The 20,751-nt window shown below is 42.5% G+C and overlaps 1 protein-coding gene across 2 annotated transcripts in view; it reads right to left on the bottom strand.

Moving 5' to 3' along the window:
* The window catches only part of dchs1b (dachsous cadherin-related 1b), an 86,268-nt gene that overhangs the window by 61,787 nt on the left and 3,730 nt on the right, over positions 1 to 20,751 (bottom strand). The window contains exons 2-4 of one of the 2 annotated variants that reach the window (XM_040150184.1): positions 9,027 to 9,866; positions 8,706 to 8,903; positions 7,645 to 8,418 (exon numbers count right to left, since the gene is read on the bottom strand). In XM_040150184.1, the coding sequence (XP_040006118.1) occupies positions 7,645 to 8,418; positions 8,706 to 8,903; positions 9,027 to 9,848 (1,794 nt within the window). In that variant the 5' untranslated portion in view covers positions 9,849 to 9,866. Of the gene's footprint in view, positions 1 to 5,556; positions 5,654 to 7,644; positions 8,419 to 8,705; positions 8,904 to 9,026; positions 9,867 to 20,751 lie in introns of those variants that run through there. The other variant, XM_040150185.1, reaches the window with a different exon arrangement.

Below are 20,751 nucleotides of genomic sequence, written 5' to 3'. Positions count from 1 at the left end.
TCTGCACTAAAGACAGGATTTGCAATTCAGCAATCGCTTTTCTTTTCTCTACAACTTTATCCATTGCTGAGCAGATAAGTCTACTGATAGTCAGGAACTCTAGGCTCAGCTGTACAAGATGATCCCGATAGTGTTTCTTGGTCGGATCTACAGTAGTCCTGAAATTGTTAGTTGTAAACTTATCTGCAAAAATTTTGATCAATAATAAGAATAACCCTTAGTTGCAGCCCAACTGTTTAGTATTTCCATAAGAGGGAAAAGTGGAGTGATGTATGAATACTTATAATAAATAATATATTTAAATACTATACATGTTAGTTTTGAAAAATGGTAAATTATGCAGAGGTTGTATCGAGGGTACATTTCATTATATTTTTATTTTATTTTTATTTTTTTTCTTTGGACTCCATCGTGGATGAAAGCCAACTTTCCAAAACCAAAATTGGACATTTTAATCATCTGTCCCGAATCACTCACCAAATCCATTCACAACTTCTGCCTCACCACTGATTACGATACTCTCCCTCCCTCCCTCGCTCATCTGGACCTTGGAGTCATTTTCGGCAGCAACCTCTCTTTTGAACACCATGTTAATCAAATTACCAGACCTACCTTTTTTTCCATCTAAAAAACACAACTGGTCTCCACCCATAACTCTTCTTCTCTGCTGCTAAAGCACAGATCCCTGCTTTCATCACATCCAGACTCGACTACCGCAACAGCTTTCTCTATGACACGTCACCCGTAGTCCTTAATAAACTCCAGAACATCCAGAACTTTGCTCCCTGCTTGCTCGCTCACTCCCGCTCCCAGGATCACATCGCCCATGTCCCAAAGAGCCTACACTGACTCCCTGTCCCGCAACGGATTCGATTCAAAGTCTGTCCCCTCGCTACCAAAAGCCCTCCATAACCAGGCTCCCTCCTACCATGGTCACCTGCTCCACCGTCACACTCCTTTCCGCAGCCTCTGCTCCTCTTCACCAACCTCTTCTCTCCACCATCCACCAGGACCAAGCACCAGACATGGGGCAACAGGGGTAACCCCTGTTTAATGTCCTCCTGCTTTTAGTGTCCTTAGGATCTTTTTAACTTGTTGTGTAAAGTGTCTGTGAGTATCGCCCTATGAATAAAATTTATTACTATCATTATCATTGTTAAAATGATGCATGTTTCGGTGCTATTAGAGCTCTGGTGCTTAGAAATGAGCAACAACAACACGCAGCAAAGTACAAACAAAGAAATACTTTACATACTTGATAGTCTCACTCACTGATGGGAGATTGTTTCCTTTAAATTAGCAAAGGAAAAGATAAAGTTGCCAAGACTAGCAGAGCAGCCATAAGGGTAAATAAATGCCCATGAGACATGAGGTGAAAACTTAAGGAAAAAAAAAAGAATGGAGAGAAAGATACTTACTAACAGACTAACAGATGAGATGAAGAAATGCAATTGAAACCAGTCATACTGGAGAGAGACAGAAAGAAAGAGAATGAGAGAAGAAAACCCCTCACTGCCATATGGTACAGAGTATTGGGCTTAATGAGGCGTGAGGCCATCCTCTCCACAGAGGCATCAGCCAGTCAGATCACACATGAATGAGCACTCTGATAGGTTTAAAATACAGCATATGCCAACAGCTAGTGATATGGAACCAAACTACTGCTTCTAAAGGAAAAGGAAAGGAAAAAAGGGAATGATTTACCCAACCATGGTCACAACCCAAAAGCCACCAAAAAGCTGAAAAATGCTCTTGCAAAGAGACTTCTGTCTGATAAGAGTCTGAAATTTGGAAGCTGACTGCTACTGAAAATATTTCAACAGAAAGAGATATTGTCAAGATCAGTGGAGACTCTGGGCTCTTAACTGTTGCTTCCACCAAACAAATAAAAGTTTTTTAAAAATGCAAAGCTTGCACTAGTGTGATATGTACGTATTCTGTAGATGTATAGTTTCAGTCTTTGCAGATCTGGCATCACCTTTGGCTACTGCAGGTAACAGCAAGCGTGTTTTACCAATAAAGCCTCCAACCACTGGGGGCGACAAGCATGCCTTTAGAGGCTACTTGATCAGATCAAATGAAAACTTTGACCTGATGACGCTGCTATATCAAAAGTCATGATATCGCCAGAGTTGTTACAATGCACCCTTCATCGAGGGACATGGATGTGCAGCGTCAAATTTCATGGCAATTCATCCGATACTCGTTGAGAAATATCACTCAAAACTCAAAAATGGTTACCATCATGGTGACACTAAAGGAAAAGATAGAGGATCTCCAAAGTCAGTAGGATTTATCCTCTAGGCACAACGTATGTGTGTAGAAAATGTCATGCAATCGATCCGATAGTTGTTGAGATATTTTAGTGTGGACCAAAGAAAGACACCAGCAATGCAGCTATCATGGCAATAAATGGGGGTTTGTATAATCAAAATCTCAAGGATCATAATCTTAATATCTCGAATAACACTCTCATGAATTTCGACCTTCTCTCTTTTAAAAAAGACATTACCACCATGATAAATAAAGCCCATCTCATTATCTAGAAAGTTTAGGGCTTGAGCGTAAAACCAAGATGGATTTCGTTCATGTCACCGGAGCCTCCAGTAGCAAACAGGTGATGAATTCACATTGAGTGTTAATGGACGTTTTGCGAATAGTTCGCATAGCAGACACCCCGTCCCGATCCCTCGTCACACACATTCTGTCAACATCGCTGGCAGCTGAGAGATGTGTGAGTCGGTGTGAGACAGCAGGGGAAAGAGGCAGTAATATAGAACACGAGTGAGAGTATGCGTGTCAGAACAAGGGCTGGCTGTTAACACCATGAAATGATTCACCAAATTTTCGATCTGACTGGTGTCTGTTTGTGTGCGAACCCGTCCAGTTGTCAACGCTGAACACCTGTTAGAGACAATCGAGGCATGTGGTGACAGTGATCACTCCAACCTGCAGCCTCTCTTCACGCGGCCATTGATCCTAGCGAATTAAACACACCGACAGATTAATTAAAACACACAAGACAAAGTTTCACAGAGCAGGGCCATGTCAAAGCACAGCTGCCACTGTAAGAGAACAAGCAGGAGCGGAGACGTCAAGCGGACAATAAATTTTATCTTCCCCCCATATTTTCAAGCTTAATAAAAACTAGAGTGTGTGTTGTGTGTCTGGGCTGGAGGGGAGCGTGCAAGCTCCAAGTGGAAGCTGTGGTTTGGTCTGGCTCTGGTTTCGATGGGGGTCGAATTCTGCTCACCACCAGCAGGAGACTGGTCCGGAGTTACAGGAAGCTTGAACTGAACACCTTCCTGCTTTCAGTGTGTCACCATCTGTCTCGGGCTCTATTGGTTTATCAAATGTGATTAGTCTCAGTGTGCATGTGTGTGTGTGTGTGTGTGTTTTAAATATGATTAGTCTTACCTTATAGAGCCATATAGACTTTATCCACGGGGTCCCCAACTTTGGACTTCACACTAAAAGGGCTGATTGCTCTGACAGGCAGACATGCTTTGTTTATCTAAGTGGTTTTGTGGGAAGTTCAGGAGGACTAACTCCACCTGTCAAAAGAAACCTGTCTCCTTCCTATATGTTTTTGCTCTATTTTAGTCACCTTCACACCACACTCACATTTTCATGTTTGACTTTCTCCGCCCCCCCTCCCTTTTTTTTTTTTGTTACAAGCTAGGCCTGTTTAGTAGGTGAAATTTTACCACTTTTGACTGGTGAGACTGGATTGAAATCACCACCACCATGTCAAAATTTACCCTTGACCAGCAGGTCTCCAAATGGGCAGCTCTAATTTTATGGGCAGATTGTTATTGCATTTACTCAGCACATCTATGCTCATTTTTCATTTCTTTCTGCTAGAATATGTTCAGCAGCAATCAGCAATCAGTAGAAATCAGCTTCTGAATGATAAACTCTGCACGGTTCAAACTCGTGGCTCCCCAGTGGATGAACGATTTCTATTTTGGATGTTCTTGTAGGGATAAACCCACAAGTTCAATGGCTCCTTTCTGCTTGCACAACCCTCACGACAAACTCAGATATCTTATCCCCAATGCTAGCAAGGATGTATGAAAAGCAAAATCATTGTATGTTTTTTAATTCTGTCTAGGATTTGGTAATGTGTAAAGAAATCTGCCGCCTCTTTGGGCCCCTAGTGTAGCTTCCAGGTTTTACTCATGTTTCAACTTATTTCCCACCCTCATTTTATTTTGATTATCCCTTATTTCTTTTTGATTATCAAAATTATTAATTTTTTTAAGGCACGGTATCAAACTGTACTCCACCAACAGACACTGCATTACCATTATACTGTTGTACTGCAAAGCCAGCGAGCAATTCTCCACCTCTTTGTATATCTTCCAGCTGAGCACATCTGTGTGTCTGCCGAGATGATTGAGTGTTTTTTAACAGGCTTGACCAGGAAACCACATGCCGAACATCACAGGGGAGATGCATCACCTGTTCAAAGTGAGTTCTTGGCTTCAACAGTGTATACAAGTACACATACACAGATGTATGACATACAGGCATGGACATATGCATATAAGCGCGCACGCAAACTTCTGCTTTCTGTTTTGCTGCCTTTTCCTCAACTACCTCAACAATCTCATTAATCCCTTTGTTATGGTCCCTTTAATTTATTTGTGCTTTAATTTTATCTAAACTTATTTTTGTCTAGCTTGCAGGTCAGGCAAGAGCATGGGTGTAACTGCTAGTGAGATCGGCAGCGGTTTCCCAGCAGTCTGGTCATGCTGGAAGTGAGCGTGTCATTGGATTTGACAGAAACTCTGCAAGGCGCTACCCACGCAGGAAAAAGGAAAAGGCGCTAAGACCGAAAAATACAGGTTATACGCAAGAAAAGGAGAAAGAGATCTGAAAGTAGTTATATCAGCTCAGTGGCATTAGTACCCATTCAAATAGGCCGCACATCTAAGATTTCAGCAACCCTTTTAATGCTAATACGTTTTTTTTTTTAAGCAAATAACATGGTCCACCCTAAATATGCTTGTCACTTTTCATCACCAGCCACAATTCATGCTGTTCTCATGACCTCTACCTACTCAGGATATGAACCTGAATCAGATGAATGTGCATGCACACACACACACACACACACACACACACACACACACACACACACACACACACACACACACGCACACACACACAGAGGCACCATAACCTCTCCTGCCTGGGAAATACTTTAAGGAAGCAGGGGAAGAGGAAAGCGGGGAAACCGAGAAATAAATAACTCCTTTGTGTGGCGACTACATAAACAGTGCAGCACATTACAGATTACTATAATGGCCGAACTGATAAGAAGCTTCCTACACATTATCTCTGCATGTATATGTACGTGTATGTGTGAGTGGAGAGTGAGAGAAAGCAAAAGAGACATGATGAGAAAGATCCAAAGAAAGACAAACACAAATCGAAGAAAAACAGACAAAGAGACTTTGAGAGAAAGAAAAGAGGCAGACAGGAATAGAGAAAACCTTGAACTTAAGTAAGACTTCTTTTGGCAGAAAAGAGAGAATAACTATCCCTTACCTTATGTGCGTATATGTCCCACTCCTTCATAGACTTCTTCTGATAACAAATTTCCTTCTTTAGATATTAAACATCCACTGATTTCCCTCCATTTTTACACAAAGAGTCCAAAATCCCAATCAGTCAGCTAGGCCAGTGTACTACTTCCAAACTCAAATGTGATTGTTATCTATTGTAAATATTAGTACAATTCTGAGAACATTCTTCGTCTCGACTCTGTTAGGAACGTGACACAATCTCACAACCTAGTCATTGGTGCCAAATAACATCACACAAAAATGTAAACTGGGCTTACTGGACCAGCTGATCCAATTCTTCACGTTGTCACTATCTTGACAGAGTAAAATACCAAATGCTCCACAATCTCAACAGTCGGTTGGCAGGCAAATGGAGAAAAATACAGAACAAATCTGGAATGACATCCATTAGGCTATGATGTCAGGTCTAACATAATATCTGTGTGTATGTGTGTGTCCTATCTGAGAGGCCAAGTATGCCATTGACCCCAGAAAAAGTTTACTCCGACTACCATTATCCTGCAAATCGCAGCCCCTGTGGGGAGACTCTGGCCTGGAGACTCTTGACTCGTTCTGAACGAGCCCTGAGGAAAGTGCCGGAATGAGCAAATCAAGTCTTATTCACTCGCTCTGGCATAGTTGAAAACCGCCCATGATGTCTGGCATGGGATTATGCCTGCACCGCGTGCCAGAATAACTGCTGGCTAGGATTAGAAAAACGACTAACATTTGATTACAACTGTTGCAACAACTGGAATCGGGGTCCAGGGGGTCATTTAGTTGGTTGAGGGATATAACAATTCAACAGAGCACCCTAATTAGGAGCAAATTATGAGCAACAGATAGGCTGTATCTATAGAAAAGAAACAATAAGTCATGTTAAGGCCTACCTTTTTTCTTTTCTCACTCCTTCCAAACCTCTTTCAAGCTCTCTTCCTCCTTTTTATTTCATTTGCATTGCATATCACTACTCTTCATTACACTCGCTTACTTCTCTCGTCTCTTGCCTTCCCTAAGCAGACGCAGGCCCATATGCCAATTTCCACAGAATACCAACCAGCCATCCTTTCCAAATACATGTTAAATGAACCTGCAAGAATGTGAAATTCAACTATTTATCTAATCCAGTTTGGTTGGTATGATTAGGGGTCCAAAGCCTTTCATTAGGAAGACTGCACTTTTAAGTTTAGGCAGCAGGTTTTCTTAAAAATGCTGAGGAACAGAAATGCTGCTCTCTCTGCTCATCCGCTTCTCGGCAGAAGTGTAAAACAAACCTGTAAAAACAGTTGGTCTAAACAGTGCGTGATGCCAAGTTGAGACCTTGCTGGAAGACAAACAGTCAGTCATCGTTTTTTTTCATTTCTCAGGAGCGGTCCTCCTCATATATAAGAGCTGCTAGAATCAAGATAAAAGCAAGGCAGCCGAGCTGCCACGAGATACAATGCAATACCAAGGGCTCGCCCTACACTGCTGGTCCGGTTACCATGACAACCCTACGAGGTGAGAGAGGGGACATACCAGCACAGAGTAAATCTCCTCACAGTAGTTCCAGGAATGCAGGTGAAGGCTCACTCCCTGCCTTTCTTTTTTTTTCTCCTCCCTTTTGAAATCTTTCCCTTCTAAATGAACACACAAGAATGGCTGCTTTTCTCCTCTTATAGCCCTGTTTTTTTTTTTTTATGAATCACATCACAATGCGTCAGTGCTTCCAAGTGCACCAACCTTTTTTCTGAAATAGGACTTTGGGACTGCTTTCCACTTCAGACACATCTTTGATTTCCAGACTCATTTATATAGATATATAAATCAGGCCTTTGCCGGGGGAGTAATCACAGAGGGATTAAGGGGAGGGTGTGAGTGAAAAGAGAGAGTGAATAAAGAGATGAGAGGACAGGGGAGACAGTGAATGCTTGGTTTTGGCTGCATATGTGGGACAATAGCTTTTTGGCCTACACACAGCAAGATTGAGCACCACAAGAATTAAGAACTGCAGTCCCCCTACAAAATAAAGACAAGTACAGCGGAGACGGGAGAAAGAGAGGAGAGTAAACTTTTTCAGTGCTTCTCTTACCTCTAAGAAGCAGGTCCCAGCCGGGGTGTTCTCCTTGATGGAGGCATTGTATAAGCTGCTGGAGAACACAGGTGTGTTATCGTTAACATCCTGCAGCACGATGTCCACCTTTGCTGTGGATGACAGTGGCGGGCGGCCATTATCTGTTGCAACAACAGTCACACTAGGTGCTGGCTCTGATTCGAAATCCAGAGCGGCTGCAGTGGTAATGATCCCCGTGACCGGGTCAATGGAAAACCAGTCAGAGTGAGAGTTTTTGCCCTTAAGTAGGCTATATCGGACGTCCCCATTTGGGCCCTGGTCTTTGTCCCTGGCAGTGACCTGAAGAACAAAGGATCCAGGATACACAACCTCAGGAATAGTTTGTCTGTAGGCCTGCTGGTCAAACAGCGGGGGGTTGTCATTAACATCAGTCACCTGGATGGTGAAAGACGACTCCGCCCTTAGAGGAGGTGTGCCGGAGTCTGTGGCCATCACCCTGAGGTCATATGAATCCCGCTCTTCTCTATCCAAGACCTGGTCTACATATATCAGGTAAATGATGCTGTCCTTTGTTGTAAGCGCAAACTTCCCATCACCCCCCTCAAGAGACACATTGACATTGGCGTACTCTCCATAGTCTGGGTCGGTGACAGATATCCGGGCTACATACTGGCCTGGTTGGGCTCCTTCTGAGATTCTTGGAGAGCCGTCCTCACTGAGGAAGATGATGGTCATGGTGGGCTGGTTGTCATTGTAGTCACGGACATGGATAGTTACAAACGCGTTGGTCACCTGTGAAAAGATAATGGTGCATGATTCGTGTTACTTTGTGCTCAAATCAATTTGTGTCACTTTATAGTGGAGGACGACTATGACTCATTATTTTCTATTTCATTTTTCAAAAAAGGCAATTATCAGTGTCTATTTTGTTTTTGGTTTTGGTTTTTCTTAAGTGGTGAAAAAAGAGAAAACAATGATCCTTAAGGATTATAAATTTTCCAAAACAATATATTACATGCCATCATTAAAAGCGCTGCACATTGCGCTTACTACTATAGCCAGAGCCATGATGCAATTACCTCAGGGTGGCTGGCATTATCCCTGGCCTGGACCACCAGTTCATGGACCCTCTTTAGCTCATAGTCCAGGGGTCTATTCAGAGTGATGACCCCTGACTTAATATCCATGACAAAGTAGCGGTCAGGGTCACTCTGACGCCGGTTGATTTCGTAAAGCACCAGACCATTATCACCCTCGTCCTCATCTGTTGCAAAGACCTACAAAGACAAGAAAGCCAAACAGTGAAATTAAAATTACCTTTGTGAATTTGGATTTACTGAGGCAAGTACTATTAACGAAGTAATGAGAAACTATACAAATACTGACAACACTTTGCTAACCTGTAAGATGCTACTTCCTTGTGGAAGGCTTTCAGAGATAATAGCGTGGTATCTGCTCTGATTGAAGACCGGCGCATGATCGTTGATGTCAGTCACTGTCACTTCCAGGCTCATGGATCCCATCCTTCTAGGTGAGCCCCCATCAAAGGCCTCCAGGACGAGGGTGTACAATGAGCGTTTCTCCCTGTCCAGCAGTCCATTGACCACCAGGTCCAGATACAGCACCGTGTTAGCAGCTCTCTTGGTCTCCAGTCTGAATGCCTGGCCTACATTGCCCTCTCTAATAGCATAACCTTGGGTAGTCAGCTGGTCCTTGTCTGCATCAGTTGCAGGCTCCAGGGAAAACCTCGTCCCTACTGCTGTGTGCTCAGGGATCTTAAGAAAAGCTTTCTTTTTAGGGAACACAGGTACATGGTCGTTGATGTCGTTGACAGTGATTGACACCTCAATAGTGACTCCCGGGATTGTCACAGCAATGAATCTATAGTGGTCCCTCTGCTCACGGTCCAGACGGCGTGCGGTTGTAATGATGCCCGTGGTTTCGTCGATGTGGAGATCACTGCTAACACCCGTGCCTTCATGGTCTGAGATGAAGTAAGGACTTCCAGTTTCACCAGGTGGTAACCCAGCATTGATATCCCCAACGATGGTCCCCGCAGGCTGCTCTTCATCCAGCTGGAGTTCCAGTACTCCAAGGACAGTTGTACACTGAATAAGGACAAGGACGATGGAGAAATAAAAGAGAGGTTTCCGCCGCCACAGACACACACAGGGTCCGCTGACCCACGCTCTCCGTCTTGAACCTTTACTTGTTATCGGCATGGCTGGGTTCTGCTACACCTGGGAGAAAGAAAAAGAGAGAAAGAGAAAAGACAACAGATATATTTCATGATATATAAATTGAGCAGTTGAACAACTTTTTTCATTCTCTCCGTGAAAACATCTTGAAAATTCAGTTGTCCTTTTAGCACAAAATGAAAACAAATTATCCTTTTTTTTCAAAGTGGAGCATGATGATGTGCTAACACTTACAATCTAGAACCTATATTAAAGACATGGTGTCATGAATTACAGCATTGTTCCCCATAAAATGGATATACATAACATTTTGAAAAGAACTCAGAAGATCTGAAAAAGCACAAAATTGGAAGTGTAAGTCTGTCCAGGATTGACACTGGTTTGAACCACACTGAGGACAAAATCATAAAGTGTATTTATCTGAAGGACAACGAATTTTATTCACTGGGCGAGAACATTTTAAAGTATCCAGAGCGGTCACACAATGAAAGGGAAAACACATTAAAGAAACTGAAATGAGCAGCAAGTTCTTTATATCCAAAACAAATAAAAATAGCATATACCTACACGCGCACACACGCACACACACACACACACACACACACACACTCACAAACGCATGGAATGCATGGGAAAGTTAGTATATAGCTGCTTCGTTTTATGGGGAAAAGCAGTCACTTAAGACTGTAAGCTTAGCCTCTATGTTCCCCAAACTCTAAATCATGCACAGATCCATAAAGATAATATCCTCCTCATGCTATTGCCGAATCAATCTTATCAGTCATAAACTGAATCTAATTATGAACAGATACACATACCGTAACTGTCCACAAAGCCATGCATCAGTCCAGGGTCAAACGCGTCTTGCCAAAAATTGTTGATGTTTGCTTTAACCTAGTGTGCTACTTGGATATTCCTCATGGGATGGCACACTGAGTGCAAGAGAGGCAATCACGTGAGTTTAGAAGGCAATTTAAAATTCACCTGACACTGTTTGAGTAATCCTGCGGCAAAGCCACCATCTGGTACTTGCAGAAAGTTAAAACAAACACCAATAATTATTTGCAAATGATATTTGACCCAGGTTTGACACACATACTTTCACACACTACCATAAAATTCTGGAAATACACTCATAACTGTTCTGGCAAGGTTTACCTGTATGGCTGCACTAAACTCTCACGAGATAGATGCACATTCTGCCCCTTGATGAGGTCTACAAATATTTAGATTATGTTCAAAATGAGACCACTTGTTTATGCACGTTCCTCTAGTATTTATAAGGGAAGATTTATGGAGCGTATAACTCTTCAAAACATCCTGCAATGAGCAGAGCCATCTAGCCCTGACATAACTCATTCATCACACTTTGAGACCAGAGGGGATGCTGCCGTACACCAATCTTCTACATTGATCCGAACATGACTACCTAAACTCCCTGGAATGTTAATGAGTCCTGCCTCTATTAACTAATGTTTGGGACAGATGCTCAAAAATATGAATGTGTGATGCAGGCAAAGGGCCCGTAGCAGAGAGGAGGTTAGTTGTCAGCGGAGGGTGTTGGCGCTTGCTGGCCGGCCATATTCACCCAGACAATCACTCCCACAGCACATATATAATCTGGACAGTTAACTTTAGGAATGTCTGCCACCTCTAGAGAGAAAGCCAATATGCTGCCCGCACATACATTGAACTGAGGCATTCACACTCACACATACAAGAAGGTCATACGCTGACCTTCTTCTTGCAGATTGACGGCAAGACTGACTACTATCCCCTATACAAGAAGAGGATAAAAACCGACTTCTTTCTAATAGATTACACTTGTTCACAGGCATCGATTCTACTGAGCAAATACCACTCTGTTATTAGTTTTAAATTTACAAGGCTCCTGAGAGACATTTTATAGAGTGTACATAACACAAGGCAAATTTAAAAAAAAAAAAAAGAACAACATTATTTTATGTCTAATGAGTCCTGCTGCAATCATCCGATCCAACAGTGTTTCTACTGACCCTGACCTCCTGCGGTAGTTTCTGAGGCCTCCGAGGAGGAACGATTAATAAAGTCTATAGGGCCACTGGGACAGGGAGAGGGACACGGATACCGTGCCCTCTTGTACAGTCACTGACCTCTACATCTGGTCCAGACGGCTGCTTTGGACAGTTGCTGCACTCATACACAAAGAGGGAAGCAGAGCTAAGTCTGAGCACAGGCTGGATACACACCCTGCTTTTGTTGTGTTTGGTGTGTGTCAAAGTAGTTGTGAGTGTTTTTGCTTTGGGACTATCGTCAGTGGAGTTGGAGGAAAAGGGAAAAGGAGAGTAGTTGAAAGAAGAGGTCTGGCAGGGATAATTTGGGGTGTGATGATGATGAAAAGAAGCCCTTATATCGTTGAAAGGGAAATTCAAAGTCAGTGCTCGGCCCTTTTGAGACCCCATCCTGACTAAATGAACTCAGAGTAGAGTACCATAATGCAGCCATTGAGAACGTCAGGGAGAACAAAAAAAAAAGAAAAAAGAACAAAGCAGAGAAATGAAAAGAGCGGACACTATAGAAAAAGTTTCATTCTAAGGCGTGATTACAGTTTGATTTGGCATGACGGCCTTATTGTCTTTAGGGACCACTGAGCTGTGTAGGTGAACCTTATGATTGAAAAATAAAGTCAGACAGAGTGTATTCCAAAGTGTGTGAGTGCGTATGTGTGTTTTTTTTAATTTTTTATGTCCTATCTCCCTCATTGCTTTAGTTGCGTGTCAGCGAAAGGTTATATTGATGAACAGATCTCACGGCCGTAATCTGTCACTGTCGGTGAGCGGTCGGCTCATGACATCATCTCCCTTTTGACGTGCGCTGTAATACACTTGTGTTTGTCCTGGAAAACACCGAGCTGATGAAGAATGGAGAGAGCAAGGGCTAAAATATAGCTCATGCTGAAAGGATACTTTAACAGATGGTCAGAGGAGTAAAAGACAACCACCTGATTCACTCCCTCTAGTGGCACTCTTTATAACATCCTACTAATTATGATTACGTTTATACAAGTTTAAATGAATGAAGAGTGTATTTAATTTCCGTCTGAAACGCAAGAAATGCACATAGAATAAGTAAAATACAGCAAACAACAAGTTGTCTGTCTGGTTACATGGGTTTCTATACGCCTGTGTCTTTGTATGCCTGCACACAACACATGCGCAGGCATACAAAAAGTGACATCATCTCTGTGCGACCACACTGAGGCAGACCCAGAGGGCTCCATGCAGTCTCAGCCACATTATATCTGGCGTTTCACCCCCATAATCTGCCTCTGCTGTGCACAAGCCTCAAAGCCTCAAATACATGGGCCTCCCCTCTTTAGTACTGTTACCATATAATAGAAAACCATAGTGTTTTCTATAGGATGTGACCATTTAAACTGGTAGAATGTGTGCATGAAAATGTTTGTGAGTGTGTTTATGCTGTCGTATCTCAGTTGTGAGGAACAGCTTTTCCTCATGCAGTGCCAATTCTTAACAGGCCTCTCTGTCTCCCTATCCCCCCCATGTCCCTTCCTCCCACCTTCCCTCAGTCCATCCCCTCTAATGGATTTAGCAGATCTAGCTGGGCACGCCATAGCTACCCGTGGCCAAGCTAAACAGGACCCAAAGTCACGAAATTCCAAGTGAAAAAAAAAAAAAAGGCCACTCCATACCGCCTCTATCTCAGCTATGTTTCTTGTGTTTTGATGGAACGGCAAAAGGTTGTATTGAACTACTTCCTGAGCAGTTGAGGGGTCTGGCATTGTCTGTAGATAGTTGGCAGCCACTCATTCAGCCCTGCAACTGCTTCTGTGTCACCCAGAACAAATATTGGCCTGATCCTGTGATAGACAGTAAAGTTAGACTGTGGAGAGTAAATGAAGAGTCAAGGGAAAAAGCTGTAAAAATGAAATACATAAGTTAACATCAGAAATATGCAAAGACAGACACTGGATGAAACTGGATGTCTTTGCATATGCAAGACCCCACCTGCAAAAATCAGATTTCTGTGGGAAATTTCACATCAAATTTTCACATACAGCTTTCTTGCAGTCCATGTTACGCATGTCACTCCATATGAGGTCAAAATACTAGATTGTTGTAGTTTTGGTGCCATTTAAAATGTGTAAAAGATCCTTTTTTTATGACTGTTAGCAGCAAGTGTACAATTACACAGTGGCCGGCGCAAAGGCAAATCTTTAAACGACCGAGAATGAAAGGTTAGGGCAGGTTGTGGTGGAACAGGCTGCAGCGGTCTGCAGTGGTATAAAAGCTTTGTGAGAAGAGGGAGGGAGGGCTGAGAGTCTGGTGGGGGGGGGGGTTACAGGATGGAGGAATGCTTTGCATCTCAGTTTTCATGTCGTTTGGGTTGAGTGTGTTTAGGGGGAAGACAACTATGACCCCCGTCCCCCCTCGAGTTGCCTTTCCCCGGATCTCTGCATATAGACGTCCCATTGCTAACCCCAGCTGTCTCCGGTACAGTGAGGATTTGTGTGTGTTGTCAGTGTGTATATTTGAGTACCCATCTATGCACATATACTATCTCTTTCCTCAGTTCCTCTTTTACTTTTTCATCCATTTAAGAATCTACACTAAAGGTGGATATTAGTTTCAATTTTTTTTTCCATATCCGACTCAATTAAAACCGAATCAACCCTGATCCAGTAATTCTAAAGTATCTAAAGTATCGCAGCACCCAGCCCCTCAGACAGCCAGACAACCACTGTCTGGACAGTTACACAAACACTGAAATATACATGCACGTGCTGCACCAAAGCACAATCAATATTAATACTACTACACGGAGAGAGAGTTCATGACTGTGTCACCCAGGAGAAGCCTGCGGCCGTAAACGCTCTCACAACCCGTGAAACCCAACCTATCTGGTTTGTGGAGACGGGTAGAGTCCAGGTAAGTAAGTCTGAATTCATTATGATGAAGTGAGGACCGCTTCATAAGGCTGCCCCTCCCTGTACCTCAAATGTTCGGTCTGACACAGAGTGACAACTCATCCGGGCAGAAATACAGACTGTAAAAGGGAGGGTGAAAAAGAAGTCAGTAAAACTGATCTGAGGTTCAAATTACATCCAGCTGACCTGTCATCAAGTGCCTTTATTATAAGGGATTGTTTTTCAAATCTGATAAAATCGAATTCAGATCTATACTAGTGATTATAAACTCCGGTAAAGAGGAACCAAACTGGAACATTTTTCCCAGTTTACCTCAGCTCTGTGAAAGCTTTTGTTTTTAATTGTGTCCATGAAATGCTGCTCTGGAGTTTTACTTTATTACCTATTTCCTACATAAACGTCCATGTCAGTGACATCAGTGAGGCTGCGGATGGTGAGGGGAGGGACCACGTCTTCGCAGAGACTAGTCAGTTCGCAGTGTAAGTGAGCCTCTGTGCCAGGAGCCCACCGAGACCAAAAGTCTGAGGCTCAAGTCCACACGGTTTGTTTTTGTTGGGTTTTTTTTTTGTTGCAGTTTTTCGTTCTATTCTACAGAGCAGAATTGAAAAGAGGAAAACTGAAGAGACTAGCCTTATTATCTGATCAGGGAAGTTACTGTTGATTGCATGTGAACAATTTTTATTCCAATCCAAAAGTATTTGGACAGTGAGATATTTTTTTCATGGTTTGGCTCCACATTCTCATTTGGATGTCAAACGATGCAATGAAAATGAGGTTAAAGTGCTGACTTGTTTCGGTTTTGGTTTATTCTCAGTCATAAAAGACCAGTCCTGGTTGAACATTATGTGTCCTCATTTTGGGGTCAGTGCTATTTTAGATACTATTCTATAAAATAATATTTTGGTATGTCACATCCCATTCTCAGCATGCTTGAAAACCATCAGTAGGTCCTAAGCGCTCACCACAGTCGCTGCACATCTCAACTCATTGGCGTATTGAGCTATGGACTATATGTGACCAATTTATTCTGTAGTGTAGCACTGCAAGTCATAACTGCTTGAAGTTATCAGATGAGTCTCAATTCACTATGCTGCTTTCAACAAAACCGTAAGATAGGCATGTTACACTCTAATTTTTGCATCTCTCCGCTCACATTCTTATTTGAGTCCACGGGGATATTAGCTGGGGAAAAACAACTGCGAAAGACTCCGAAACTCTGTCGCAGCAGCAGCATGACAATTCAAAGCTGGCGTGATGACTCAGATTTGTTTATTTACCCACACAGTGGCTGTCGAGCTGTAATACAGTCACGCACACTTACAAGCTGCACCAGGTCCTCGGTGACAAAACGTCCTAGATTTTACGGCCCGACATGCCAGAAGGAGAAAGGGAACAATACAGTGAGAGACGTATGGAGCAGAGGACGAAGTGGAACTAGAGATGCAGAAGAAAAGTTTGATTCTCAATGAGGATTCCTTAAAAAAAACAAAAAAAAAAACAAACGCTGACATACTGACAAGAGACAGAAACATGAATTAGTTAAACTTAGTCTGAGTGAGTGCTGAAACACATACATAAATAATAATGTACCCCCTGGACCAACAGAGTGCCAGTGAAAACACAGTCGGAGGTGATTCACTGAACTCTTAACCTTCAAGGCCACGCTGCCAAGTAAGTGTGCAGCGACTTTTGTTTCTCTGATGACCATGTGTGTTGTTTGTGTGTGTGCAGGAACATTTATTTGTCAGAGAAAAAAGCAGATACCGGGTAGGAATTCAAAGAAAATGAGAGACAAGAAAGAGTGAGACAATAAAACGAAGCAAAAGGTAGAAGGCCAGCAGAGTCTAAAAAAAATTTTTTTAAAATAAAATTAAAAAAGGGATTGCGTGGCGAGATGTCCCTGAAGGTGAAGCAGCAGCTGCCATCTACCATCACTCATCACCCCTCCCCATCAGAGCATGTTTAATATCCCACATGGGCAAGTTGTCGAGCCGAACCATGTCCATGCCTCCCCGTCAAACATTATTACCTCACTGGTGAAACCGGTGAGATAAATGGCCTCATAGTGGCTCGAACAAACGATTCTTGTGACTGGATTTGGAGTTCTATCTGAGAACATCCATTCAATTCTCTGCGGTGAAAATCAGATAATCAACTGGAAGCAAGTAAACATCAGGACATATTCTTGTCAGTGCTGAATGTGGACATTAAAGGGTTGAAAGACATTTAAAATGTACAAACAAGTACTTAATGGGTCCATTTTGCTCCATACTGTTGTGAAACATGCTGCATACATACCAGTTATGGTAATTTATCAAATAATCACTAACAACTCTTGAGTTGATTATACTGCAATTATAATTAAAATTATAACAGTAATTAAATGATCAATTAAAATCTCAATAGCAACATTTATCAAATTACTTGTTTGATTCCTGTGCATGATTTTGTATAAGTTGCGCTTGAGAGGACAGTTTATTGACTTACGTTAATTCCCTGGAGGGTTATCCTAACCTTAGATGCCGAACTCCAACCTTCAGCCTAACCTTAACCCAGTCATAACTCCAAACCCAAAACTCTAAAATGAATGTTTAACTTTGTGGGGACGGGATTTTTTTGTTCCCATGTGGGAGGTGAGTCCCCACATGTGGCAGTATGAACAGGCCTCTGTCCCCTCAGTGTGATGACTACACAACATGCACACACACACACACACACACACACACACACACACACACAATCCTAGAGGAGTCACTGTATTCGTTAATGATCTAACAGAGGAAAAGTTCAAAGACAAAACACTCAGCTGATAGCCAAAACAGGGCCAGGAGAAGAGAAACCAAAGATCCATCTTGTACCACACACACACACACACACACACACACAGGAAAGCACACTCTTTAATATCTTTCCATTCCAGTGAAATAATCAGCGACATGGCCTAACAGCAAACCAGGCATAAAGTCGTATCAAGTCATGTTATTGTTCGTAAAACACATAAATATTAATCAAAGTGATAAAATGTTTTGTTGAAGAGTTTGCCAGCTAGCAGAGCAATTCTTTTAGGGTGAAGAGAGGTCAGTATCTTCCTAAGACAAATGCTACAATGCTTAATTTTTACTGGGAGAGACTGGGACTTTGGTTTTTTTTCTTTGGCCGACAGATTTGACAAACTATCAAAATCTACAATTAATTACCTCTGGTGCGGAATATGGGACAGTGAATTGGCTTATTAGTTATTAAATTCTCCATCAACTCCCGGGTTAGTGGCGCGCCAACAGCTGTTCTTCAAGAGCATGCCTTTGTATCATGTTGCGCCATTATATTTCTTGTGGTAAGCCTGGGAATTAACTCCGTCTGTCTTTGTTTTAATTTGTTCTACAGGGTTAAACGGACATCAATACACATCAGTTAATACCGATCAAATGAAATCGTGATAAAAAGACGGAGATGCGATAGATTGGTTCGAGGTTCCAAACAAAACAAGTTACTTCTGAACTGATCAATCGCACTTTGATTCCCCGTCTGGAGAATCAACTTTTTTGATATGAGTAGAGGTCACTCCTTTCAGTGTCTACGTTGGCAAGAAGAAAAACTTTCTTCTCGCCAACTTTTCCTTTCCCTCCCTTTTTTGTCTCACACCACCCACACACATCCGATCTCTGAATCCCTTAACTTTCATAACACGTTGCTCTACCTGAGCCGTGATGCCCTACATGTAGCTCTCAGCTCTGTGCAAGTGTTTGAAGTTACCAGGAGCTCAGATCACCTCACTTACTTCATTAAAAACACATGAGAAGCTACACAGACTGGCTCTCTCTCCCTCCCTCCTGCTCGTGCTCCTGCTTGCCTTTAGAGCTTAAGACTCTTTTCATCCATCAAGCAAAGCAGATGGGCAGCAGTTACCACATTTCAATCATCTTTGCTCGGAGACATTCCCACATTTATCTCTTCATGTGCGTAATGAAATTAATACATCACTTTATTCAGAAACGTGAGCATATACGTGAGCGTATACGGCACACATGCCTCAGTCATCTCCTCAGTGGGGAAGAATCGGGGAGAAAAAAAAAGATCTGAGCAAGAATGTCTCCGCTGGAACCTCAAAGAACAGAAAGGATTAGTCTATCCATCTATTAGTAGACTGACAGAAAATCAATCAACAATTAATGCATTTATCAGGCAAAAACGCCAAACACCTGCTAGTTCTAGCTTTGCAAATATGAAGTATTACTGTGTTTTATACAATCGTACATGGAATAAGTTTGAGTTTGGACTGGGTTTGAGATTTTTCACTGGTTTTTGACATTTTATAGTATTAACAGTTATTCTGTAAGTCAAGAAAAATATCTCAAGAGATTAATCGCTCTTGGAAATTGTCATTAGTTGCAGCCCCACTGACATCTCTATCAACTAGCCTAAGGCCACACGTTTGCATGTGTGCATTCATGCATGCAGAGAAGCAGACACGCTTCTTCCATCCATCTACCGCAATAACGAGAAACCCAGAGTTCCAACGAGCTAGCCACACTTTGGCACTCGGGAGCCAGTGTCACAGGTCCAACCCATGGCAGAGAAGCACAGGATAGGGAAACTCGAGACAACACCAGGCTTTAGAGGACTTCCATCTGCAGCTTCCACCAGGAATTTAACAACCCATTTCCAGCCGTCATCATCCCAGATCTTAATCATGAGCCAGCTAAAGGCCTGCTCTAGCTACGCTGGCCAGTTTGGATCAACATTTGTTGTCAGATTTGAAGATTACACTGTGGCAAGTCGAGCCATTTGAAACTTGGCATTTTTTGAAGGGCGGTGGAACTAGTCCAAAAGCGGTCTCCCTATAGCCTTGCAGACAGCACCTATTGTCACACATTGTAAAGATGTCTTTCTTAAAATATGGCCAGTGTCTGTAGTTTTTCCCCATTCAGCCGACCTGAGCAGTACACTAACAGGATCCCTATTGCCTGGCTCAAGACCATGAATAACGATGAAGGCAGTTACTTCAGAACTGGGCCTCAGAACAAACAAAAAATGAAATTGAACCGACTCAAAGCTCCAGCTAGTCAATCACGCTGCATCTGACAGGAGACTCCAGTCATTTTCTTTGATTGGCTGAGTCAATCATGCTTTAATATCTTCTCCTGAGCAGCTGAGGGATGGTTCTTCGTGCTTTACACGTGAAGCTAAGATCTGTATTTCCCCAAGGGAAACACTGCCGTACACTGTCAGAAAATACACTTCAGTCCAAGCTAAAAGATGAGGTATAACTTTGGATGAGCATGTATCAGGGTTTTCTAGAATTTATTTGACATAAACACGTTCCTATGACCACACATTGCAAAGTATGAACTCGTACCTCATAATTCAAACATTATCTCCTCATGTGGTTCCAGCAAGAGTGAAGAAAAAAAAAACAAGCAGGGCTGGTAACCGCTTAGAAACTGGGAATGCATTTTGTTATGGGTGGGCAGCCAACATGAAATTATGAAACTGCAACCTGATGCTTTTATCTTCGTTTAAGTTTTTTTAAATCATTTTTTTTATTGAAACAATTCCACCAGTGCACCGATATGCTTAAAGTTCTGCTACGCACTGTATGTCATTGAAACCAACCTGATACAGCTGCACTTTAACTCCAGTGTGATTTCAGGTGCGGCTTTCCCTGCATGGGAGCACACACTCAAATCAAAATGTTACAGTTGTGTGATTAAATTTCACGATTATAATCACAGCAAGATGGCAGACTTGGTGATAGTAGCTGTCATGGCAACCAAGGGCCCCTCAGGGTAAAGTTAATGAAATGTGGAGCAGTCAGCAAAGGGGATTCCTTATCAATGGGAATCTTATTTTCTGAGTCTACTACTAACACTATTAATAACTGCCTGGCCTTCCTGTGGAAAGATGATGCAAATACAAGTGGATTTTCAGGAAACCGAAGCTTCTCCCTCATGCACTGCTGCACCGTAACACCGTTACAGTTTACATGCTGACTTATAAACT

This window comes from Xiphias gladius, chromosome 17 (genome assembly GCF_016859285.1).
Source record: "Xiphias gladius isolate SHS-SW01 ecotype Sanya breed wild chromosome 17, ASM1685928v1, whole genome shotgun sequence".
NCBI lineage: Eukaryota > Metazoa > Chordata > Actinopteri > Istiophoriformes > Xiphiidae > Xiphias > Xiphias gladius.
The sequence above is the reverse complement of the archived record's forward strand: the minus strand, read 5'-3'. Positions and strand labels throughout refer to the sequence as shown.